The sequence below is a fragment of the Sorex fumeus genome, unplaced genomic scaffold (genome assembly GCF_029834395.1).
Source record: "Sorex fumeus unplaced genomic scaffold, SorFum_2.1 ptg000097l, whole genome shotgun sequence".
NCBI lineage: Eukaryota > Metazoa > Chordata > Mammalia > Eulipotyphla > Soricidae > Sorex > Sorex fumeus.
The window spans coordinates 1,544,664-1,570,794 of record NW_026606154.1 but is presented as its reverse complement, the minus strand read 5'-3'; the positions used below and the strand labels follow the sequence as shown (position 1 = coordinate 1,570,794).

Here is a 26,131-nt window from a genome sequence, read left to right as displayed (position 1 = left end):
AACAACAAGAAACCCATGAGGAACACCAGACAAAAACACAACTGATTAAGCTTTTATTTTTCAATTGCTCTTGTACCAGTGCTGTACTCACTGGTACTCCAGGCGTGCTGGAGATGTTAGGAATGCAACCGAGGTATCTGTCTGCAAAGCATCTGCTCTAGCCCTCTGAGCCATCACTCTGGCCCCACCAAACTTAACTCAATACCCACATGGTAGAGGGCTGGAGCGACAGTGACTCCAGAGGGCTGGAGTACAGTGAGGAGGGCACTGGCCTTGCACGTGACCAACCCAGAATTGATCCAGGCATCCCATAGGGTCCCCAGAGCGCCGCCAGGAATCACTCCTGAGCGCAGAGCCAGGAGTAAGCCCTGTGCATCGCCAGGCATGGCAAAACAGAAATACCCAGGTGGTAGGAAGCAAATGTAGATGCTAGACACACGCCACCCCCACTGCCACCCCCAGCCCTCACACCTCCAGGAGCCCGATAGCCTGGCTGTCCCGACCTCCACATCACAGGCCCCGCTGCCGTGCATGTTCCACACGCGCAGAGAGACCAGCCGTGAGGGACGAGCATCCCCCGGACCAGAGTCCCGGTGGGTGGCTGCCAGTCTCCCGGCGCCTGCAGCTCACATTCTGGAGACCAGAAATAGCCGCGGTCACTATTCTAGGACACGCACTACTTGGCCCTCGGCTTTGCTGACCTGCCCTAGTTTGGAGGCCACGATGCCAGGCTTTGCTCTGTGAGAGAAGAGTCCCCGGGGACGAGAACGAGAACAGAACGCTGACTCACTTCCTCAGATACTTCTCAGTCCGCTCTGTGCCCTCTCTGTCCCGGGACGAACTGGGGCGGCAGCTTTAAGCCGCCTGAGGTTTCTTCTGGAGACGCCTGTCGGGAGCGGGGCTGCAAAGCCGTACCTGTTTCATTCTGGCGGCAGCACGATTGGAGAACAGGATGGACCTCTCTTGCTGGAAGCAGCAGGGGCATGTCTGGAGGGCTTGGCTGTAAGAATTCTCAGCTTCTGAGTAATCTGAGGATGGAGGAGATAGAGGTCACGGGTTTGTTTGCCGTTGGGGGGCACACCTAGTAGTGTCCCGGGGCTCGAGAATGACAGGGTCTGCACCCGGGACCCCCTGCATGCAGAGCGTATGTCCACTCTGCTGAGCTGTCTTTCTCTCTCTCTCTCTGTGGAATCCTGCAGTGCCCCACAGGGTCTGTGTGTCCCCGCCTGGCCCACTCAGGGTGATGGTTTGAGCAGCACCCACTAGGTAGGTGTCAATTCTGCCAATTTCGTAAGATGAGAGAATTGCACGGACAAAAGAGACTCAAGTTTAGAACTCAAAGCCTGGGATTAAAAAAAAAAAAACTCTGGGGCTAGAGAGAGAATACAGCTGGTAAGGCACATGCCTTGCACACAGACAGGTTCCTGGCATAGCATACGGTGATCCCTGAGCAAGCAGGAGTAAGCCCTGCTGGGTGCGACACCCCCCCAAATAGCAAACAAGTACAAAAACTTAAAACTAGAGAAATGGTTTTAAGTTTATAGGTTCCCAGGCATAGTTTTAGTTTGGGCACTGCGAGAAATGGTCTATTCATGCCTTGATCAGGTTTGTAATTTTTCACACTAAAACGCAGAGTTCAAAATGACACATTCAAGGTACGTGGGGCAAAGGGATGCTAGTTAAGCGGAGGTATAAAAACATCTGAGCCTCACAGTGGGGCAACGTTACCCCTACTGCTTCCCACAGCACACAGCCAGGCGAGGAAGCCAAGTCGGCCACCACAGCTCCGTGTAGCAGAAGGAACCTAACCATTGCCCAGCGAGGAAAGGAAGGCCGAGGGCTATGGAGAACACCCGGATCTCTGGATCCAGAGACAAACTCAGGAAAGAGCAACCAGCGTCCCCGCCAGGCTTCAAGCCAGGTCAGTGAGGACTGGGTCCCCGAGTGTTGAGCCAAGGCACCAACAGCCCCCTGACACCCAAGGTTGGTTTCCAAGGCAATGGCTGGAGTCTGTCCTCCTCCTAGGGACTTAGAGAGCGTCGAGGACAGAAAGGGGAAAACCTGCCCTTGCCAGGAGACACGCGGGAAGGGTCCCTGTCCGCTGAGAGCAGTGGGCACACCCCGCGCGGCGAGCAGCCTGGCACAGACTGGCCCGGGAGTGGCGAGCAGGCAGGCGGCGGAGAGGGGCCTTCTTACCTGCTTTCCTGAACTGCTCGTTGCCCTGCTCCTTTAGACGGGTGCTCTCTTCTCTTCTTTTCTGAGCGAGACCAGAGAATCTCAATTATCACACCGTTATCACAAGTGAGCAAAGAGCTCAGCCTCTTACACATCAGCCCGGTTAGCATACTCCAGCGTTTTTCCTTGTAACTAAAAAGATGTTTCTCAGGAGGCCAGAGCAATCATACAGTGAGTAGGGTGCTTGCCTTGCATGGCCAACTGGGTATGATCCCCGACACCCCGGCTGCCAGAAGGGATCCCTGAGCACTGGGCTAAGAGTAAGCCAGCCCTGAGCACCGATGGGACGTGGCCCCAAACCCCAAGCATGTTACTTAGTTGCTGGTGTTGCAGACTGAGCACAGATGCTCAGTACTCCCCGAGCTCGGCACTCTAGTCTCGGTGCTCACGCTTGGCTCCAGTGGGGCTGGAGGTGCTCGGACTGCACTCAATGCATGGGCAGCACCACTGGAACTCGACACCACAGACTTGCAAGGCAGGAGCTTTCAGTCACTGGGAAGTTCCAGGCCGCTGAGTTAACTTTTGGGAGCTGGGTCAGTTTTATCCACACCTCTAACATACAGAGGTTAGAGACACAGTGATTTAGCCACTTGATTGCCTAGCTAATCACCTGCATCCGTTGCGTATATGTGTGTGTGTGTGTGTGTGTGTGGCGTTGGGGGGGGGGATGGCCCCTCCTAGTAGTGCCCAGGGGTCCATATGCAGTGCCCGTGATCAAACCAGGCCTGGCTACATGCAAGGCAGGCTTCTTACCCCCAGTACTAGCTCTTTGGCCACTCAATTGCATCTTGATATTTAAAACACAAACCGGATAAGAGAGAGTTCTTTTTTTTTCAAATTATAGTTTATGCAATACAGCTAGAACAGTTTACAGTTTATGGTATTCAAGTACAGAGAGGTCAACGGGCTGAAGACACGCTCTGCCCACAGGAGATCCAGGTCTGACCCTCATCATCACAGGGTCCCTTAAGTACCACTTAAAGTGATGCCCAAGTGCCACCAGGTGTGGCCCTAAGACCAAAATAAAAATAAGGAAAATATAACAACACCCAGTCTTTCTAGATTTCTATCTTTTGCATGGAATGGGAATTCGGAAGTCATTTACTTCCTTTTTTTTTTTAAAAAAAACTTCTTTATTGAATCACTGTGAGACAGACCCTTACAAAGCTGTTCATGATTAAGTTTCAGTCATACAATGTTCCAACACCCATCCCTCTGCCAGCGTAATTTCCCAGCACCAGTGTCCCCAGGTTCCCTCCCATCGCCCCCACCCCCACCTGCCTCTAAGGCAGTCTCTCTCTCTCTCTTTCTCTCTCTCTCTCCTCTTCCCCACCCCTGCCCAGAACACACAGTTGCGAACACACCGGGATGGGCAGCCCCCACCGTACGCTCAGCTGAGCTGCTCCTTGACGCGTGGCCTTGGAGAAGGCACACAGCTCTCCTGAGCCCGAGGCTTCAGAAGTTTTATGGGACGCCTGTGATCAGGGACGGAAGCTCCCCCACGAGGCGGGCTCGAGAGGCTGCTATTGTTTGGGAACATGTATGCGCTAACAACCTGGCTACACTGGAGGCGTGTCAGGAGGAGACACACACCACGCTGGGTGCACGCTGGGCCGAGCCTCTGCAGGGCCAGGCTAAAGGCTGCTTGGGACTCCAAACCCAACCATCTGTTTTCTGAGCTGCTTCTGACAACACTGAAACCCACAGATGCCCCCTGGCCCCCTCAAGCTCAAAGGCAGAGTCAGCGTCCTCTTGCAGCTCCAACTGGCACTGGCTGTCTCTGCACACCACCGTGTAGCACGGCTGGCAGGGGCGGTCAGCCTGGCCCTGGCTTCGTCCAGGTGGTGCCGGGGCTAGTCCAGGGCCCCACACAGGCAGGGCGCGTGCTCCATGTAAGCCCTGTGAGGCCACCAGCCCTTATTCCTATTTTTTCCACCTTTAAGGGGAGGAGGGACAGACACACACGTCAGCAGTGCCCAGGGGCTCCTCCTGGCAGTGCTCAATTGGCCATGTAGTGCCGGTACCAAACCTGGGCCCTTGCACACACAAAGCCATCGAGCTCTGTCTGTGCCCTGACCCATCCTGGACAGTGCTGCAGTGTAAAAGGGAGCGTGTGGAGAAGGCCAGCGTGCAGCCTGCAGGGGGCAGGCCTGATACCGGCTCAGGCCTCCCGCCCCCTCCGAAGAGAAGAGACCTTCTGAAATGTCTTTCTTTCACTCTTGAAGCCTTCCATGAGAGGAAACACAGCTAGCAGGGTATATATACATACGCAAGAGAAGTATCAAGACTAGAAACCAACGAAAACATCCCCTCTCTGGAGAAATCTTGGAAGCATGCTGATGAGACCAAAGACCTTTCAAGTCCGGCTCCAGAGCAGAAATGCACAGACAGGCTTGGCCCGGGAGGGGGCGGGCGGGGATCATTGGGTGCAGCTGGCAATCTGCCTGTGCTCGGAATCACTCCTGGTGGGGCTGCGGGGACCACCAGGATGCCGGGGAGCCTGCACGCGGCACGTGCTTCACACTTACCATCTCTCCAGCCCCCAACCCACCTCCTTAAAGTCAACAGACAAAGCAGCCGCCAACTGCACCAAGGCTATACCATACCCCTGATCTTTCCAGCGGGGGACCCCTGTGCTGGGGTAGGAGGTATTGCCCACTCTGGGAATGCTGGCTTGGGGCTGGAGAGACAGCACATTTGGTAGGGTACTTGATTTGCACATGATCGACCCAGGTTCGATCCCCTGCAACCCATATACACTCAGGAATTATTTCTGGTGGGGCCTGGGGGAACCCCATATAGGCCCCCGAGTGACCCCTGAGCAAAGAACCATGAGGAATCCCTGACTATTACCAGGTGTGGCCCCCAAACAAAAAAAACAAAAGGAAAAAAATGCTGCTTTACTGTACTCTCAGGATTTTTAACTATCTTATCAGGTAAACTCTTTGTTTGGGGGTCATACATGATCAGCCATGCCTGGGGCTCATTCCTTGCTTGTGTTGGGGGTGGGCCACATGTGGTGCCAGGGGTTGAACCCAGGTGAGCAACTGTCTTACCTACTGTACTATTTTTCTGGCCCACAAGGCAAACTATTTAAAGCAAACAGATTTGTTGAAAAGAGCATGTTACGCTTTCTGTAACCTGCTCCCCAGCGCCAAGGAGGGCTTGAAGACTCAATGTGTGTCTTTATTTTTTTGGGGGGGTGGGGCGGTGCATACCTGGTGATGCTCAGGGATTACTCCTGGCTCTGTACTCAGGAATCGCTCCTGGCAGTGCTTAGGGGACCATATGGGATGCTGGAGATTGAACCCAGTCGGCTGCATGCAAGACAGGTGTCTTACCCACTACCCACTGTACTCTCTGGCCCACAACAACAGTCTTTTGAAGGCAGGTATCAGGGAATAAGAAACTGCAGAGAGCAAACATCTCCCCCCGCCCCCCTTTTGGGTTACACCCGGCATTGCACGGGATTTACTCCTGGCTCATGCACTCAGGAATAACTCTTGGCGGTGCTCGGGGGACCATATGGGATGCTGGGAATAAAACGTGAGTCGGCCGCGTGCAAGGCAAATGCCCTACCCGCTGTACTATCGCTCCAGCCTCGAGAGCAAATGTCTTTAAGCAGAAAAGCCTGGCCAGAACAGAGCTTGAGAATCACAGACTAACCCTCCCTGCCCAGATTAGGGGATGGTTGGAAACATCTGACAAGCCAAGTGGCAGAGACAGGTGGTACAGTGGGTACTGTCTGTCACTCAATGAGATCCCAGCATAGGACCATTAGTTCAGCAGGAAAGGGCACTAGAGGCTGGAGGCCAAGAAAAATCCCTGATAAATTAAGTGATTTAGGGTGCAGGAGAGAACACTCCAGGTTCTGGTTCATGTGTTCCAGCCCTCTGAGCCGTCACCCCACTCTAAAAACCCCAAATTCTTCAGAGATGGGCAACTCATCAAGTTTAACGCCCACCCGTCAATTCTACTTAAATTGGCCCTCACCGCTTTCTGTAACCTGCTCCCCAGCGCCAAGGCACCAGCCACTCCTGTGATCAGGCTCCTGTGTGTGGGCATGCGTGGAGTTAACTGTTTTGGGGGCTGGAGAGACAGGACAGGGTTCCTGCAAATGACCAACCTCAGTTTGATCCCAAGCACCACCGGGAGTGATCCCTGAGCACAGAGCCAGGAGTTAAGTCCTGGGTACCACTAGGTGTGGTTCAAAAACCAGAAAAAGAGGAGCCAGAGTGACAACACAGTGGGCAGGGCATTTGCCTTGCACGCAGCCAACCAGGATTCGACCACATATGGTTCCTGTAGGCTGCCAGGAGTACCACTGGGCATGGCCCCAAAACAAAACCAAAAAAAGGGAAGAGTCTGGTTGGGGTTGTTGTTCAGAGGTAGGGCTCATGGCTTGGATATATGAGGACCTGAGTTTGATCCCTAGCACAGTCAAAGAGAGGAGGAAAAATCAGAAGTCTTTGGAAAACTTCAAACATTAAAATACCAAGAGGCAAAGCCTAGATCCAGGATAAACCCAGAAGGCAGGCCTGCTAAGGACCAGCCTGGGCAGACCACCCCAAAAAGCTCAGGCGCTATTTACAGCTACAAAGTCTGGGCTGGCAAACACACTTCTGAGGCCAACTGGTCCAAGGACGGCATTTCATCTTCAGCTGGAGAATCACAGCCCCGCGGCCCACGAGCAGCCAACACTGGGAGAGCAGCAGCTTCCACAGGTTGTGGAAATGAAGGATTAATGCAATTATCAATATCACGCTGAACATCTCCTTGGAAACAGCTAAAAATAGCACCCTGAGGAGAAAGCTGCACCATCTCCCAGCTGTGCCAAGAGGCGAACTTGATCCCAGGACAAAGACGGGTCGGGTGTGTGTGACGCTCCTGGAGCCGAGGACAGAGTGGGGGTGTGGACTGGTCACTGCACCCGCCAGGGGCCGTGGGCCTCCTGCACCTCACACCGTCCGCAGAGGCTGCGCAGAAAAGCTATGCTGCCGTCAGCTCCACCCGTCAGGGACCTCGGCAGGCAAGGGACACCGCTCAATCCCGGAGCACGATCCTGGCAGCACTGCAACCCCGGGTGTGACCCCTCAGTCCTAATGTAGGGAGGGGTAGGGCCGGGAGACCAGACACAAGCAGCATGGAAGAAACATGGGTGATACCCTCCTGGCCCTAACATCAGACATGTTTTTGAAAATTCCAACCCACAAGGGGACAAAAAGCAAAGAATAAGTAAATAAACAGATGGGACTATATCAGATTAAAAGGCTCTTAGCACACTGAAAGAAAGTACCACAGAAGCAAACGGAGACCTACAAATTGGGAAAGGATGTCTGAGATCAGATATTTCTCAAGGGGGAACATTCAAAAGACGCGAAGAGTCTCTAAAACTCAACAATAACAAAACTAACAAACCAATGGGGATTTAAAAAAATGGGTAGAAGCCCTAAACAGACACTTCTCCAGAGAAGTTACACAGATGCCCCAGAGAGGAGGGAAAAGCTTCGGAGCATTCATCAGCGGAGGCCTGCTCACCAAGCCCGAGGGATCCTCCGGGCCGAGAGAACCGACCATATACTCAGACAGGGAACAAGAGCTGCTCAGACGACTCCCGCACTGTCGGGGGGAACATGCTGGTTCAGCCTCTACGGAAAACAGCATGGAGACTCCTGAAAACACTAGGAGTAGAGAGTGTCAAGCAGATAGTTAACAGGGGTGAAGCCTCACAGGTATAAGGCCTCCAGTTTTTTGAGTGTTTTTGTTTGGGGGTCACACTTGATGACGCACATCGGTTATTCCTGGCTCTTGTGCTCAGGGATCATGCCTGGCAGCATGGGGGACCACAAGGGATGTTGGGACTGGAACCCAATGCCTTACCCCTAGTGCTCTCTCTGTAAGACCCCCCAACTCTCTCCTTGGTACCATGACCCGAGCATTACCAGATGTGGCTCCAATGAACCCCTCAGCACTGACTTAAGCACTGAGGCATCAAACCATACTACAGAGCTAAGAATGGGAGTTCGCTGAGGAGGGGGTTCTAAGAGCAAGGATCCTATCGCACTTGACTACAGAGTTTCAAAGTGTAGCCAGTCACAACAGACAATTCCACCAGAAACAAACTATCAACTCTTAGAGATATCTATCTGAAAAGGAAATTGACAGAAGTTGACTGAGTACACAGGGAAGGACACCAATCCCCCCCACTCCCCCCCTCCCCCATCCTGCCTGGATCCAGGGCCAGGAGTGACCCAGTACCACCTACCATTGAACACACAGTGGCAAAATATCCATACACTCCATTACTTCTCATGGTATGTCAGGACCACACAAGCTTCTCACGTGCCCCTTTCAGACTAACACCCCCGCCCACCCAGTCATCCCCAACTCCTCCAGGAGCCTAATCAAACACATCTTGTTGATGAATAACCAAAGTTGAGAGGGCCAGAGAGGCAGTCCAGCAGGGAAGGTATTGGCCAGGCGTGCAGCCCACCCAAGTTCCATCCATCTCATCTGGTCCCCTGAGCACTGCCAGGAGTGAATCCTGAGCCAGGAGTGTGGCCTAAACACCGCCTCCCCACCCTTCACCAAAAATTAAACAAAAATAAAAACAGCATTCAAATACTTTGAAGTGACGATTGATACTTGCCACCTTGGAGAAAGGAACTCTAAACTGCTGGGCCCACAGAGCTGCCCACGGGCTGTGGGTGGAATCGCTGGCAGGCCAGGGTCCCAGACGGCAGGAGCACCAGGGCCTGGATCCTCGTCCACTCTTGCAGGGCAGGGCACCAGCCCCCCGGCTCTTCTGCAGCTAACAGGCCTCTTCACAGGGTTAGTCAGAACGGATACTGAGCAGATGGTTCAATTCGACTCATACCTGGTTAACATTTATCCTCTGCCCTCATAATGTACAGAGATGCCCGGGATCTTTAATTTTACTCTAGCTTTCTTAGGGAATGATTTTCTTAGATCCTAAGAATTTTACAAGACATAGTCTACTGTAGCTTTTTAAAAACCAAAGAATTTAGGGGCAGAGCAATAGGTCAGGGGCCAGAGAGTTTGCCTTATACCTGGCCAATCTGGGTTCGATCCCTGGCATTCCATTTGGTCCCCTGAGCACCGCCAGTAGTAATTCCTGAGTGCAGAGCTAGGAGTAACCTCTGAGCATCACTGTATGTGACCTCAAAAGCCAATAAATAAAATATTAAAAAAAAAACCCCAAAGAATTTTAAGGGGCTGAAGCACTAGTACAACAGGTAAGACCCTTGCCTTGCTCAGGGCCAACCTGGGTTCAATCCCCAGGACCATTTATGAGTCCCTCCAGGAATGACCCCTAGGTGCAGAACCAGCTGTAAGTCCTCAGCACAGATAGACGTGGCCCCCAAATCAACTGAACAAAAAAGCCCCCCAAAACTCCACCACAAATGGAAAACAAACACAAGAACGACTGGGCCTGAGAGACAAGAGGGGAGAAGTGCTCGGGCGGCATTCAGCCCACCCTGGCTCAGATCCCCAGCACAAGGTCCCCTGGGCACCCCCAACACTCCGAGTACAGAGCCAGAAACAGCCCCGAGCCCTGCCAGTGTACAGCCCAAACGGAAGGAGAAGAGGAATCGTCTTTGTTTCACCAGCGCACCCCAACCTACTCGGGTCAGGCCGAACACCTGCACTGCCCAAGGACTCCCCGGCAGACCCACCCTTCTTCTCTGCCTACCGAGGCCCCAAGAAACGCACGCACTGATCTAAGATACAAGAATAAGTACAACTTAAATATAAAATGTCTTCTTCTCTTGGGGTGGCCCTTGCTTACCCCGGAAAAAAAAAAAAACAAAACAAAACGAAACACCCAACCCACGAAATTTCAATCCAGGAGCTACAGTGCCTCCTCGTGGAGAAACAAACCACATGCTCAGAAAGGTGAGCGCCGGCGAGGCAAGTCTGTAGACATCAACTGGATGGAGGGCATGGCTCAAAGGTCGAGCGCGTACTTCACATGTAACCCCTGGTTTTATCCTGGGCGCCACACACAAGCGTGCGTGTGTGCACGCATATACCCACATCGGAAAAAAGAAATCACTTCAAATTCCTTTTAAGGGAATGGAGAATCATAACAATGAGTTAAAAAAAAAAAAGACCCTTTGAACAAAATTAGTGCAATGCTGCAAACGCACGCCAATGGAGAACCAAACAATGAAAACAGAAAGGAAATGTAGAAGCAAAGGAAGGGAACCTCTTTACCAAACACATTAGGCTGTTAGAAAAATCCCAGGGCCTGGAGCACGGTACCGTGGGTAAAGAGCCTGCCACATACACAGCTGATTTGGGTTCAATCCCCAGCATCGCACTGTCCCCTGAGCCCAGCTAGGCATGCAGAGCCGGGAGGAAGCAATGAACATAGCCAGCTGTGGCCCAACACCCTCCAGCCACCACAACCACCCCCACTGAAAAACACCCCAAACCCTGCTAGATAGAGGATTAATGTATGACAAAGGTGCTGGGTGTAAGGAGGGCCTCCGCGAATGCTGAGGAAACTGGATAGCCATGACGGGAGGGGGAGCGCGGGCTGGGGGGAGAGGCGGGGGAGGGAGAAAGAAACTGGATCCCTAACACTGCACAAGGAGGATTAAATATTAGACCAGAATAAAGCGCACCGAGGAGCACACACAGATGGGGCTCTCCAGGGTGTGGCCCCCAAAGACCTCTGAGGTATCTTCAGAGACTCGATCCCACAGGGAGAGAAAATAAAAACAAAAATTAAAAAATGAGACTGTTTCATACTAGAAAGGTTGGGGATGGCAAAAGAAACTTGGACAAAAACAAAAGGCCATTCTACTGTGAGAAAATATTTGCGTACATATAATGGGAGAAAATATTTGCATCGGATAAAGGGCCAATATCCAAGATATATAAAATACTGACAAAGATCAAGCGCAATTGAATAAGCCCATTGAAAACTGGGAGAGGTGATGAACAGATAGATACTTTGCCAAAGAGTACAGGCATTCGGAAAAATGCTCACTGTTCGCGCAGTATCAGGGAAATGCAAATCCAAGCGACAATGAGACGATATCTCACACTTACCAACACAACCCAAAACAACCCATGTCTGGTGAAAAAGGGATCCTTGGTCACTGCAGGTGGGAACGCTCAGCCTCTTATGGAGAACAACCGGGAGTCTTCCCTCAAATTTAAGACTGGAGCTTTTTTCTGCGGAGTGTATACGAGGGGTGAAGAGTCTGGGCTGCAATGAGTTGTGCTCAGGCCTACTCCTGACTCTGCACTTAGGGATCATTTCTGGCTCTGCACTGGGGGGACCACAGGCAACGCTGGGGACTGAACTGGGGTTGGCACACACCAGACACTGTACTTTATCTCCGGCTCAAAGAGAGACCCACTCTCTCGGCATCTACTCCCAAACATAAAAATACTATTCCACTGTGCACATCTACATTGACTGCAGTGTTAAATTGGATAGCCAGGATAAGAAAATAACACAAATATCCAAAGACCCCCTGGAGCGATAGCACAGCGGGTAGGGCGTTCGCCTTACAAGCGGCCAACATGGCCGACCCGAGTTCGATTCCTCCGCCCCTCTCGGAGAGCCCGGCAAGCTACCGAGAGTATTCGATATGCCAGACACAGTAACAACAAAGTCTCCAATGGAGACGTTACTGGACCCGCTCGAGCAAATCGACGATCAACGGGAGGGCCTTTACCTTTACCTTTATCCAAAGACAGATTAGCAGATAAAGAAATTATGACATACATACACACATACACATATGCAATACACATAAATGCACTTATGCAACAAGATACTCCTCAGCTAGAAGAAAAGATGAAATCTTGTAGTTGGCTGCAACTTGGATGGAACTGGAGGGCATAAGACTAAACAAAAAGAGAACAAATACTAGATGATCTCACTCACCCAGCACCCTGCACCGCAGAGGGTCCCCTGAGCCCACCAGGAGTGATCCCTGAGTGCAGATCCAGAACTAAGCCTTGAGCACAGCCCCCGCCACCGCCCCTCCCAAAATACCCCACACAAACATCAACACTATTGTAACCATATTACCTTAACTATATAATTTTTGAAAAATTCCCAACAGAGCTATTGGCTATAAAAAAACATAATTGATAATATGCAAACTCCAAGGAAGGCTCCACAAAAATAGGTTCTTCAAGAAGAAGAGGAAAAAAATAAGCGCCACTGGGGCTGGAATAATAGCACAGCAGGTAAGGTATTTGCCTTGCACGTGGCTGACCAGTGTTCGATTCCCAGCATCCCATATGGTGCCCTGAGCACCGCCAGGAGTAATTCCTGAGAGCACAGCCAGGAGTAAACCCTGTGCATCGCCAGGTGTGGCCCAAAAAGCAAAAAAGAAAAAAAAAAGTGCCACCGAGGACAAAATTCAGTAATGACTCAAAGGAGAAAAGGAGGGAGAGGGAGGGAGGGAGGTCCAAGTGTGGAGCATACGTGTTATATCCATGGGCCCTGGGTCCAATCCTCAGCACCACGTAGTCGCCCAAGCACTGCCAGGCACCACTGAAGTGTCCGTGGTGGCCCCAAGAGTGACCCTCCACAACTACAGCAATAAGCACCAACAGCAAAAACCTGAATAGACACTTTCCAAAGAAACATACGGCTGAAGACCCATGGGAAAAGCAAGTGTGACACCACATAGTAGGGAGTTACAAATCAAAGCCACACCTCACATCTGTGAGAAAGGCCAATGTGTGGGAGGACGGTGCTAGGAGAAGGTGGAACAGGCTAGAGTGAGTGTTGAGCCTGTGCAAGCATCCTGGGTTCGAGCCTGGCACGTCATGGGGCACCGACGGGAGTGGCTCTGAGCACTGGTTACCAGATGCTTTTACTCACAAGTAATGGCAGTCACTGACAAAACCCAACAAAGTGAACTCCCAGACTCAGTGAAAACCATGGTGGGTACCCAAAGGAAAAGGGGAGGGTGTGGGGCGGAAGAGGCAGAAGGATCTTTTTGAGGAGGGACGGCAGTGGGAGGGAGGGAAGGTACAGCGAGTAGGACACTCGCCTCGCAGGCAACTGGCTGGGTTTAATCCCCAGCATCCCACATGGCCCCTGGAACCTGCCAGGAGTGATCCCTGAGGGCAGAGCAAGGAAGAGTAAGCTGAGCACCGCTGAATGGGGCCATAAAACCAAAGCCAACAAAAAAAAAAAAAAAAGAAAGAAAGAAATTGTGACGCTAAGAAGCTATACCGAGCCACCTTGGCGGTGATATGGACACGCAGGTAAAATGAGATACACATGCCACAGCACGCACACGAAGCCTCCAGATGGGCTGGGGACCGACATGGAGAAACAGGAAGCCATGGAGCAGGAGAGAGCAGGTGGATGGCCCTCCGCCTCGGCGTGGGGAAAGGCTTTCCAACTGTGAGGCAATCCAGTTCCAGCTGTTTCCATTTCAACTGGTTATAATCTGGCAGGAATGCCGAAAATAACATAAAACCTCCACCATCTGCACCAGGGACCCCTCAAGGCAGCGACTGCCCGGGGAGACCGTACCTTAGAGCAGCCGGTGAACACAACACAAACAGCTTCTAGCATCACGGAGTAACTGTGCTAAATAGATGTTTTAAGAGACAGTCACTTCAAGAATCTTGTCTGTTTCACAGGCAACAAAGGAAAACCAAAACCACAATCAGCACCACGTTGATTCCACACTGAGTTTTCAGCAGCTCTCTGCTTCCCCCTGTGGCTTTATAAAGTGAGTGCTACAAAAGCAAAATTGGCAGGAACTTTTATACCAAGTACAGCATGGTCGGAGACTTGTCAATCACATCTGGGTAAAAAGGGTGTTTAGGGAACAAGAGGGAGGGGGCTGGAGCAACAGCACAGCAGGGTGGGCATTTGCCTTGCATGCAGCTGACCTGGGTTCGATCCCCACCATCCCATATGGTCCCCATGAGCACTGCCAGGAGTCAATCCTAAGTATGCCAGGAGCGTAACCCCTGAGCATCTCTGGGTGTGACCCAAAGAGAAAAAAATAAAAAGGAACATGGGGGAGAGGAGGCAGCTGGAGTGATAGCACAGTGGGAAGAGTTTTGCCTTCCATATGGCCAACTGGGTTCCATTCCATCCCTGGAGTCCATTATGACGCCCTGAGCACTGCCAGAAGTGATCCCTGAGTGCGGAGCCACGAAGAAACCCTGCGTTGCAATGGGTGAGCCTTTCCACTGAAAAACAACATTTAAAAAAGATCTCAACAATGGCAGCACAGGCAGCAAGACAGGTGGCATTCTTTCCTGGGTAAGAGCAGAAAAATAAGCTGAAATGGCAGGGACAGCAATCCAGACAAATGATTCCGAAGGGAACTGATCACATTAAAAAAGAATCATTACTGCTACAGAGAGACACAAGTGACTTTCAAAAGCCCTCAGAGGACAGGCCTCCGGTCAAGCTCAGCAAGGCGTACCGTTTCGAGGGAAGATAAATATCTCTCCTGTTCGTTTTTTGGGTCACACCCAGAGGTGCTCAGAGGGGGCTTCTCCCTTTGCTTTGGAGACCCTGAGGTGCCAAAAAAAAAAAGCCCCGCTGTGTGCAAGAAATGCACTCCAACCAGCCAAGCCATCTCTCACTGCCTGTGAATTTTTTTTCTTTAAAAGAACTATTTTGTTTCCAATATTTCGGGGGGGAGGGGCATGTCCAGCTTTGCTCAAGAATCAGAACCAGTCCTAGTGGTGCTCGAGGGACATATGTGGTGACAGATGGAACCAGAACTGGCCTAACACAAAGCAAGTGCTTTAATGCTTGTATACCTCTCTGGCCTGGGAAATACTTTCCTTGTTTCGCTCCCACACATACACACCTGGGAAATATTTAACTCAGAACTCTTTCCCAAAACACACTTCATAGAAGCAGGTGTCCTTATTTTGATATTGCTTCACACCTGAGCAGGAGCTTTTAGATGCGGAGAAGAGAAGACGGTAGAAGAAAACCCGCTTTTGCCATGGGATGCGGTCAGTACACTGGCCAGGCTGGTAGTCGCCTGTGCCCCCCCGAGCTTCTCCATGTCCCACAACAGTCATGCGGCCACAGCTCTGACTTCATCGGACTGACGCCCGCCAACAAAGCAGAGCCTCGGTGCCACCCCTCAGGCCTGGAGTAGAAGTTTCCTCTGACTTCTCAGGTATAATAAACTTTGAGAACACTGATCTGCAAAGTCATCCTCTAGATCAATAAGCACAGAAAAGAGTGGGTGGCACTTTGAAACTTTCCCGTCAGCAAACAGTCCGAGCTTATTCCACTAACGCCCGAGGGTTTTGGAGCACAGAATGTTTGCTTCGCCATGCTTGAATGCAGGGTCGGAACTCCAAGGGCTTGGGGTGGGGATTAACGGGGGGTTAATCCCCACAGCACCTGCCTTGCAAGCAGGAGGACCTGGGGCCTGTTCCTGGCACCCCAAAACTTGTCAAGTGCAATTCTGGTGGTACTGAGGTCTGGGATCCCTGGCATCACAGGGTGCAGACCCCCAGTGAGCCCCACAAAGGACTGTGTGGAGCCTCACAGCAATGAAAGGGAAGCGAACACTGGCAACTTTTAAGTATTCATTCATGATATTCATTCATGTCCTCCCATTGTTCATCGATTTGCTCAAGCGGGTCCAGTAACGTCTCCATTTTGAGACTTGTTGTTACTGTGTTTTGGAATATTGAATACGTCACAGGTAGCTTGCCAGGCTTTGCTGTGCAGGCGAGATACTCTTGGTAATTTGCCACACTCACCGAGAGGGGTGGAGGAATCGAACCCGGCTCAGCCGGGCTGGCTGCGTGCAAGGCAAACGCCCTACAGCTGTGCTATCACTCCAGCCCAACTTTTAAGTAAATCAAATCAAATGCTAGAATTTAAGACAGTCAAAAGTATTTTTAAGAAGGAAACTTACAATTCCTTTTCTTCCCCCTCTCTCCTCCCTCCCCTTCCCTTCTGTTCACTCAAGCAAGCAGGTGACTTAAAGAAGAAATGGTTTGTCATAAATTTTTTGTGAACCTTACGGGGTGCCAGGGATCAGACCCAGGTTGGCCGCCTGCAAGGCAAGTGTCCTACCCACTGTACTATTGCTCTGGCCCTGGTTTATTATAAATTTTAAAAAGTAACTCAAGGGGCTAGAGAGAGAGTGCAGCAAACAAGGCACTTGCCTGGCACGCAGCTGACCCAGGGTTGATCCCATATGGTTCCTTAAGTCCTTCGAGGAGCGACCCCTGAGTGCAGAGCCAGGAGTAATCCTTGAGCACAGTCAGGTGTGCCCTCCCCACGCCCTCAAAGCAACAGAGTGGAGTTCATGCCCAATTCAATCAGTCTAATCAATGGCTGACTAAATAGTAATACTCCTTCACTAAAAAAATGATAGCACAGCGGTAGGGCGTTCGCCTTACAAGCGCCAACATGGCCGACCCGAGTTCGATTCCTCCGCCCCTCTCGGAGAGCCCGGCAAGCTACCGAGAGTATTCGATATGCCAGACACAGTAACAACAAAGTCTCCAATGGAGACGTTACTGGGCCCGCTCGAGCAAATCGACGACCAACGGGAGGGCCTTTACCTTTACCACTATATAAAAAAAAAAAGCAACAGAGGGAAGGGAGGAGGAGAGAGGATGGAAAGCAACAACTGTCAGATGAAGATGAAGAGATGCACCCGGAAGGGCAGTAGGAAGGGGCAATGAGTCCCATGCGCTCTGCAGGTGCCAACCTCCTTGCACTCACCTCCCTGTGTTCACTAACCTGGACACCCTCTGAATCCAATCCTTCTGAGGGTTTTTTAGTTTACTGCTATTTGGGGGTGTCTGATTCACACCCAGAAGTGCCCAGGGCCTCTCTGCAATGCTCAGGGTCAAACAGAGTTGGTAACTCTCAGCTCAGGGCGTAGGGGATGGTCCCTGCAGGACTCCAGGTGCTGGGGATCAAGGTCTGGACTCTTGTATACGAAGCACGCACCCCGCCCCATTTCCCTAGCCCAGACCACAATTCTAGGGCATGAGTTCCTAGGTCCTGTTTTTGTCAACATTAAAGTATGACGTGCATTTAAAAATGTTGGTGTGGGGAAGGCTGGAGCAATATTACAGGGGGTGAGATATTCTGCATATGGACAACTTGGGTTCGATCCTGGGCACCCCAGGTCTCCTGAGCACCGCTGCAAGTTGTCCCTGAGCACAGAACAAGGAGTAAGCCCTGAGCAATGCCAGGAGTGATGCCAAAACAAAAACAAACCAACAAAATGCTCGTGAGGAGCTGAGAGATAATACAGCAGGCAAGACACTTGCCTGCACACAGCCAACCCAGGTTCAGTCCCTGGCACCCCATATGGTCTCTCAAGCTGCCGACATTCAGGCAGACATTTTTCTGCTAGCAAGAAATTAAAAACCAACAGGCAGCACACCTGTTTGTACCTCTAAAATCTGACCGATAAAAAGGTTCACTGCAGGGACTGGAGAGATAGTACAGCGGGTAGGGCGTTTGCCTTGCACGTGGCCGACCTGGGTTCAATTCCCAGCATCCCATATGGTCCCCTGAGCACTGCCAGGAGTAACTCCTGAGTGCAGAGCCAGGAGTAACCCCTGTGCATCGCTGGGTGTGACCCAAAAAGCAAAAAAAAAAAAAAAAAAGTTCATCGCAGAATTCTACAATTTGGCGTAGGTCCGAGAATCAGTTCTGCAATCTATAAGACGCTTTTAACCTCCAGCACATTACTCTCCATGCTCAGCTCTGTTCTCTTGTGGGGAACGCTAATTCCCATGTCTTAGACTCAAGTGACTATGAAACGAAGAACGTTTTAAGCCCAGTGGCTGGCACATTATAGGTGCTTTAAGGACACCAGCTATTACTGTGCACAACTGTTTCCTGTGAACTGGAAACGCTACATAAGTGACAGAGGCCCCCATTACCAGTCTATCCCCAGCAAATCCAGGCACACAGTCTTCTGCTAGCAAGAAATTCAAACAGGCAGCACACTCTAATTCTAAAGTCTGACCGGCAAAACGTTCACTTCAGAAACTTCAGCAGCCAACCAAGTATTCCTAAACTAAAAAAGTACATCCACTTTCAGAAAGCAATGACACAATCATGCAGATGGGGGAGGAGGCGGCATTAGGAATTTCTTTGCTAAGCAGACACTCTCACCCCTTTCCTTTACGCTACTCCTCAGTCCTGCTTCCATGGCCACGAATCAACCACATAGATGCGAGCAGCTCCACCGCACACAGCACAGTCGTGGACAGCAGGACCAGTCAGCATGCGCCTCCTTTAAAAATGATGAAAGAGGCCGGCAGATCGTGTACAATAAAGAAAAAAGGAAGCTTACCTGTTTCTCCTCCTCAGGCATGTTCTTCTCGAGCTCCAGCAGGTACTCGTCGTCCAGTTCCGTGGGGCTGGCATCCTCCTCAGCTTTGCCCTCCGCCTGGCCGGCGCCGGGCTCGTCGTCCTCGAAGGAGGACCGGCAGGCGTGGAAATGCTCCTCCTCTCCCTGCTCATCCTCCGAGCTGGGGGACCCCGCGGCGCCAGCGCCCTCTGCTTCCAGGGGCTCAGTGATTTTCAGGCCATTGAGCAGCTCCTCGGGGGCCTGACAGTTCTCCGCCTTCTCCCCCATGCTCGCAGGGCCAGGGAGGTGGAACTGAAGCTCTGAGGGAGCAGAAGAGGACACTGCATGTTAGGAGACGCTGGATGCTGAAGCCGACCTCTTCCCCCTCCGACACAGAGCCCACCGAGCCCCCCGGTTTTAGGGGTGCAGAGATAATGCCCGCACAACTACTTCTTTTTTTCCTTTTGGCGGGGAGGGGACACACCTGGTAGTGTTCAGGGCTCACCCCTGGTTCCATACTCAGGGACCAAATGGGGTGTCAGAGATCGAACCTGGGTCTGCCACATGTAAGGCAAAAAACACCCTAGATGCGCTGTACTACTGCACCGGCCCTCAACTTGCAGAACTTTTTTTTTTTTTTTGGCTTTTTGGGTCACACCTGGCGATGCTCAGGGGTTACTCCTGGCTCTGCACTCAGGAATCCTTCCTGGCAGTGCTCGGGGGACCATAAGGGATGCTGGGAATCGAACCCAGGTCGGCCGCATGCAAGGCAAACGCCCTACCCGCTATCGCTCCAGTCCCTGCAGAACTTTTTTTTTTTGGGGGGGGGGGGGGAAGAACACATCCGGCACTGCTCAAGGCTTACTCCTGGTTCCATGCTTAGGGATCAAATGGGATGCCAGGGATTGAACCGGGGTCTGCCGGGGTCTGCCACGTGCAAGGCCAAACACAGTAACAACAAAGTCTCCAATGGAAAATAAATAAATAAATAAACAACACCGCCCTAGCCGCGCTGTACATCGCTCTGGCCCCCAACTTGCAGAATGACTTTTTGTGTGTGTGTGGGGGGGGGGGGGGGTAGGGAAGGGGACACACTCAGTATTGCTCAGGGCTTACTCCTGGTTCCAGGCTCAGGGACCAAATGAGATGTTAGGGATCAAACCCGGGTATGCAATGAGCAAAGCAAATACAACAAAACAAAACAAACAAACAAACAAACAAAAACCCGCCCTAGCCGCAAGGTACTGCCGCTCCAGTCCCCAACTTGCAGCACTTCTTCGAGGCCTTCCACGCTGCCCCCGCTCGCGTTTAGAGAGACACACGCACACTCAAGCCCCAGGAAATAACAATAATTTTTTTCTTTGCTTTTTTTTTTTGTGGGGGGGGGTCACACCTGGCGATGCACAAGAGTTACTCCTGGCTCATGCACTCAGGAATTACCCCTGGCGGTGCTCATATGGGATACTGGGAATCGAACCCTGGTCGGCCGCGTGCAAGGCAAACGCCCTCCCCGCTGTGCTATCGCTCCAGCCCCAATAACAATAATTTTTTTTAAAAAAAAGACAAAAACCAAACGTGGAGCTAAACCCTGGCGAGGAGACGAAGCGCCCCGGCTCTTGAGTGCCAAGGGGCAGCCGGGAAGGGACTTTCCCACAACCCCCACAACCCCGAGAGCCCACCCGGGCCCTGCTGTCCCGCTGTCCCTCTGTCCTGCTGTCCCGCTGCCGGCCTGGAGGCGCCTGGAAAAGGCGCAGCCCCGAGGCCGGGGCCGCTGAGTCAGGCCGCCCTGACCCGCACCACCTCGCCCTCGGCGGCACGAAGGCGGGACACGGGGCCGCCAAGCGGGCGTGGAAACGTCACCCCGCGCGTCCCGAGCGCCCGTCCCCGGGCCGAGGGTCCCGCCGGGTCCAGGGGGATGGCGCCCCGGGGCTCACTCACAGCTCCACGGCTCCGCTCGTCTCTGCTGTCCCGGCCGCCGGAAGTACATGTCCGCCCCGTGCGGGGCACTTCCGCCGGCGCCGGCCAATGGCGTCGCCGCTCGCAAGGCATCTCGGGAAAGGTAGTCGTCGCCGGCGCCCCGCCCCGGGAGGGGAGGCGGTGCCCGGCGCTGGCTGTGTGACGTCATTGTACGGCAGGCGTCGGCAGGCGTGAGGGCTGCCATCTTGGAGTACGGACTCGGGCACACCCCCCTCCCCCCCTTTTTCAAACAAGGCTTGTCTCTTTTTTTTTAATCCAGGGTCGGTCTTTTTTTTTTTTTTTTTTTTTTGGCTCCCCTGCCCCTTGGCTGCTCGCTCTCCGTCTGGCAAAGTGCATAGGAATACTGAAGGCTTGCCCGAAAATAAGTTTTCCCTCCGGAGCTTCCCAAAGTGTGTCTTTCAGGGCTTTTATTTTTATTTTATTTTTTTAAAATTTTTTTATTATTATTATTTTTTTAATAGTGAGACATCATGAGGTACAGTTGCAGACTTACACATTTTTGTGCTTGGGTTTCAATTATACAATGATCAAATACCCATCCCTCCACCAGTGCCTTTCAGGGCACTGCTTAGACCCGAAAGCTTTGTAACTACTCTCATGGTGATTCAATAAATAAGATTATAAAAAATGAAAAAAAAAAAGGCACCTGGCCCCGTTTATGACCCTTCATCTCCTGCCTCATGGGGATCATCTGGGGGTGCCTTTCAAAACTGCTGGTTCCCTTACTGATTTATTTTCTGATCATTCTATTTTCCCAGTTCTTGAAATTTTGTTGGACTATGCAATGTAAAGTAAATTTATTAAGCACCAAAGGGGGCAGGTTAGGATTAGAGGGAAACTGGAGTTGCTGATGGAGGGAAGGTCACCCTGGCAGTATTGGAACACCACGTGCTTGAAATGACTGTATAATGGACAACTTTGCAAGTCACGGCGTTTTTAATACCAATCAATAAAGAAAATTTAAAAACAAAATAAAACCGCTGCTCAAAATAATTTCTCATGATAATACTAAGTTTGTCCTTTGCCACTTCCTGACTCCTCTTCAGGGATTTCCGTGTAGTTGCTTTGTCACAGGATGGACCCATGGATGGAATGAGGGAGCCCCGGGAACCCAGCCTTCTTCTGTTAAGATTGCGCTTTGCAGACATGGACAACAATACCACTCTTCTCACTAGATTTTTTTGTTTTGTTTTGTTTTGGTAAAGGTAATTATTGTTTACAAAATTATTATGTTTGCATATGGTTTGTGTATTATCTTAAATAACGGAATCCTTAAAACAATTCAGTTCTAGGGGCTGGAGTAATAGTACAGTGGGTGGGGTGCTTACTTTGCTCACGGTCAACTGGGTTTCGATCTCCTGAGCAATGCTAGCAGTAATTTCTGAGTGCAGAGCCAGGAGTAACTCCTGAGCATCGCCGGTGGGGTCCCCAAATCAATCAATCAATAAATAAAAATTTTAAAAATTCAGTTCTAATTTTTTTTTTTTTTTTTTGCTTTTTGGGTCACACCCGGCGATGCTCAGGGGTTACTCCTGGCGGTGCTCGGGGAACCATATGGGATGCTGGGAATCGAAACTGTGTTGGCCATGTTGGCTGCATGCAAGGCAAACGCCCTACCCGCTGTGCTATCGCTCCAGCCCCTCAGTTCTAATTTTAACATGGTGATAGGCATAACTTACATAAGCAAAAGGTGGGGGATTTTTCTTTCTTTCTTTTTTTTTTTTTTGGTGTTGTTGTGTTTTTGCTCTTTGGGTCACACCTGTGATGCTCAAGGGATATTCCTGGCAGTGCTGTGGGATCATATGGGGTGCCGGGGATCCAAGCCGAGTTGGCCACTTGCAAGAAAAACACCCTATCCACTGTCCTATCCTTCTGGTCCCAAGCAAAAGGTTTTAAGTTTACTTATGTAAAGGGGTCTTGGGAGGAAGCATCTAAAAATGAAGACATTTTAGCCACTGTGGATTTGTGAGTGTACTGTCATTATGGGCTGGAGCGATAGCAGAGTGGGTAGGGCGTTTGCCTTGCATGTGGCCGACCCGGGTTTGATTCCTCCGTTTCTCTCGGAGAGCCTGGCAAGCTACCAGAGTATCCCGCCCATATGGCAGAGCTTGGCAAGCTCTCCTGGCGTATTCGATATGCCAAAAACAGTAACAAGTCTCACAATGGAGACGTTACTGGTGCCTGCTCGAGCAAATCGATGAACAACGGGAAGACAGTGCAATGCTGCTGTAAAGGGGTCTTGGGAGGAAAGTGAGTTGTTTCCCTGTATATTCAGTCAAGAAATGTTTCCTTTTTTTTTTTTTTTTTTTTTTTTTTTGCTTTTGGGTCACACCTGGCATTGCACAGGCGTTACTCCTGGCTCTGCACTCAGGAATTACTCCTGGCGGTGCTCAGGGGACCATATGGGATGCTGGGAATCGAACCTGGGTTGGCCGCGTGCAAGGCAAACGCCCTACCTGCTGTGCTATCGCTCCAGCCCAAGAAATGTTTCTTGAATGCTTATAAACCTCAGGCATTGTACTGGGAACCTAGGTAAAGGTAAAGGTAAAGGCCCTCCCATTGATCGTCGATTTGCTCGAGCGGGCCCAGTAACGTCTCCATTGGAGACTTTGTTGTTACTGTGTCTGGCATATCAAATACTCTCGGTAGCTTGCCGGGCTCTCCGAGAGGGGCGGAGGAATCGAACTCGGGTCGGCTATGTTGGCCGCTTGTAAGGCGAACGCCCTACCGCTGTGCTATCGCTCCAGCCCTAGAATTTATATTTCCTTTTAGGTCGCTACCAGACAGGTAACCAACAAAAGCGGCGCAGCATGAATTCGTTTTCTGTAATTTATAGAACCTAAACCAGAGATCGCTGGGAGTGACATTTTTAGGAAAGACACAAAATTTGTTTCTTGGATTTATGCCGAAATGAGGTTTTGTGCACAATTTTGCAAGTCAAAGCTTCAATATACCAACAATAAATATTGTAGCACTGTAGCACTGTCCTCCCGTTGCTCATCAATTTGCTCGAGCGGGCCCAGTAGTTTTAAAACTTAAATATTTTACGGTTTTAAAAATTGGTGTGGAGGTAAGGGAGCACGCCTGATGGTGCCTAGGGCTTACTGCTGGCTCTGCACTCAGGGATCACTCCTGGTGGGTGCAGGAGACCATATGAGGTGCTGGAGATCAAACCCCGGCCAGCCATGTACACGCATAACCACTCCATTAATGCCCTAACCACTCTACTCTCTCCCAGGCCCCTTACAGGATGATTTTATTTATTTATTTATTTATCCATTCATTTATTTTTGGCTCACATCCAGCAACGCTGCTCGGGGGTCACTCCTGACTCTGCACTGAGCAAATACTCCTGGCGGTGCTCGGGGGACCATATGGGGTGCCAGGGATCCAGTCCGGGTCGGCCTCGTGCAAGGCGAACGCTCTGCCCGCTGTGCTATTGCTAACAGGATGATTTTAAATCTCTAGTCAAACCACAGCCCAGCTGTTGCTCCCTCTCCTGTGCCTGCATTTCACAAGCCACTTCCCTTCACGCTATTTATTTATTGTGGCCCGAGGGTCACACCCGGCAGTGTTCTGGGCGCGATGATGGTGATGATGATGCCAGGAACCAAACCCAAGACTCCTGCAGGCGAAAGCCCGTGCTCCAGCTCCTGAGTCATGTCCCCGCCTGCAAACCACAGCACTTCAGAACGCTATCTTCAAGAGTTTATTTGGTTTTCCTGGCGGGGTTTTGGGTTTTGGGCCACACCCAGCTCTGGGCTTCTGGCTTTGCACTCAGGAGTTAGTCCTGAGTAGTGCTTAGGGGACCGTTCGAGGTACAGGGATTGAACTCAGGTCCGCAGCAGGCTGCATGCAGGGCAAATGCCCAACCCACTGTACTATCGCTCCAGTCCCTATTCTTTTTTTTTTTAAATTGAATCACTGTGAGATAGACCCTTACAAGGCGGCTGTTCATGATTAGGTTTCAATCAATGTTCCAACACCCATCCCTGCACCAGTGTACGTTACCCAGCACCAGTGTCCCCAGGTTCCCTCCCATCACCCCCCCTTTCCCCTGCAGCCTCGCAGTTGGCCTCTAGGGCAGGCATTTTTCTTCTCTTTCTCTTTCCGGGTAGCCTCTCTTTTATCTCTCTCACCCCACTTTTCTGCTAGAAAGTATAGCAGAGTTGGAAAACTTTTCCATGAAGGGCCAGGTGGCCAATATTTGTGGTTCTGTGGGTCATTCATTGGGTCTCGGCTGTGCGTGCCAGACTTCGAGGTCCTGCAGTCCGGATTTCAGTCCTTTATTTACAAAAGAAGGCCTTGGCTGGATTTGATCCCTGGGATGAAGGTCATCAACTCCTGCGTTAGAGCAGAACTGTGGCATCAGGCTGCCACAGAGTACCAGCTTAGCTTCCACTCAGTCCGGAAACTTGGACAAACTCCTGAACCTTAAAAAAAAACCCTTCAGATTCTCCTTTTATGTTTTTTCATTTTGGGTCACACCCGCAGGTGCTCAGGGGTTCCTCCTGACTCGGCACTCGGGAGTTACTCCTGGCGGGGCTCGGGGGACCATATTAGATACTGGGGATTGAACCCTGGTCGGCCGTGAGCAAGGCAAACGCCTGAGCACTGCTGGGAGCACCTCCTGAGTACAGAGTAGGGAGTGGTAGTGGCTGAGCACGGCAAACCACACAGTATGCATGGCAAAGGAAGGAAGCTCTGGGGTCAGCCAGTTGGCCCCTGAGTGTTCTGCGACACCGTCACCACCTTGTTCTTCATAGTATCTTAGTTAACAGCCCTTTCCTGCTGAGTCCCGGAGTTCTTCAGAGCCCCCAGACCACTTTTCCCCCAGATGGACACAGTGGCCAACCAGCCCAGTGGCACTGCTTGAGCTCTCCCTCTAGAAGGCCTTTGCTTTCTCTTTCCAGGTGCTTCCAGGTGAGCCGCGGTCCTCACATAGGACGCACTCCCCACTTCTGGAAAGAAGGGGACTCCCAGCTCCCCTGAGGCCAGCACAGACCCCCAAGTTAAACACTCCTAACTCAAGACGGAGTCATGGACTTTGCTTATAAGTGGATGGTCATGGAGAGTATCATGCTAAGTGAAATGAGTCAGAAAGAGAGGGACAGACATAGAAGGACCACACTCATTTGTGGAGTCTAAAATAACATAATATGAGACCGACACACAAGGACAGTAGACACAAGGGCCAGGAATTTTGCTCCATAGTTGGAAGCCTGCCTCATGAGCTGGGGGAGAAGGCAGCTGGGATGGAGAAGGGATCACTCAGTCTATGATGGTTGGAGGGATTGCTTGGGATGGGAGAGGTGTACCGAAAGCAGATAAAGGATCAAATGTGATAGCGTCTCAGTATCTGTATTGCAAACCATAATGCCCCAAAGTAAAGAGAGAATGGGTGAGACTGTCTGCCTTAGTAAAGGCAGGGGAGGGCTGGGAAGGGGGGGGGGAATACTGGGCACATCGGTGGTGGAAAATGTGCACTGTTGGATGTGTGTTCGATCATTGTATGACTGAAACTCAAACCTGAAAGCTTTGTAACTCTCTCACTGTGATTCAATAAAAAATAAATAAATAAATAAATAAAA

The 26,131-nt window shown here is 51.2% G+C and overlaps 1 protein-coding gene across 2 annotated transcripts in view; it reads right to left on the bottom strand.

Moving 5' to 3' along the window:
- TTC1 (tetratricopeptide repeat domain 1) overlaps positions 1-20,592 on the bottom strand; it is a 30,010-nt gene extending 9,418 nt beyond the window's left edge. The window contains exons 1-4 of one of the 2 annotated variants that reach the window (XM_056133100.1): positions 20,502-20,592; positions 18,567-18,883; positions 2,197-2,257; positions 916-1,028 (exon numbers count right to left, since the gene is read on the bottom strand). In XM_056133100.1, the coding sequence (XP_055989075.1) occupies positions 916-1,028; positions 2,197-2,257; positions 18,567-18,851 (459 nt within the window). In that variant the 5' untranslated portion in view covers positions 18,852-18,883; positions 20,502-20,592. Of the gene's footprint in view, positions 1-915; positions 1,029-2,196; positions 2,258-18,566; positions 18,884-20,497 lie in introns of both variants that reach the window. The other variant, XM_056133101.1, reaches the window with a different exon arrangement.
- Between the last annotated feature and the right edge of the window lie 5,539 nt (positions 20,593-26,131).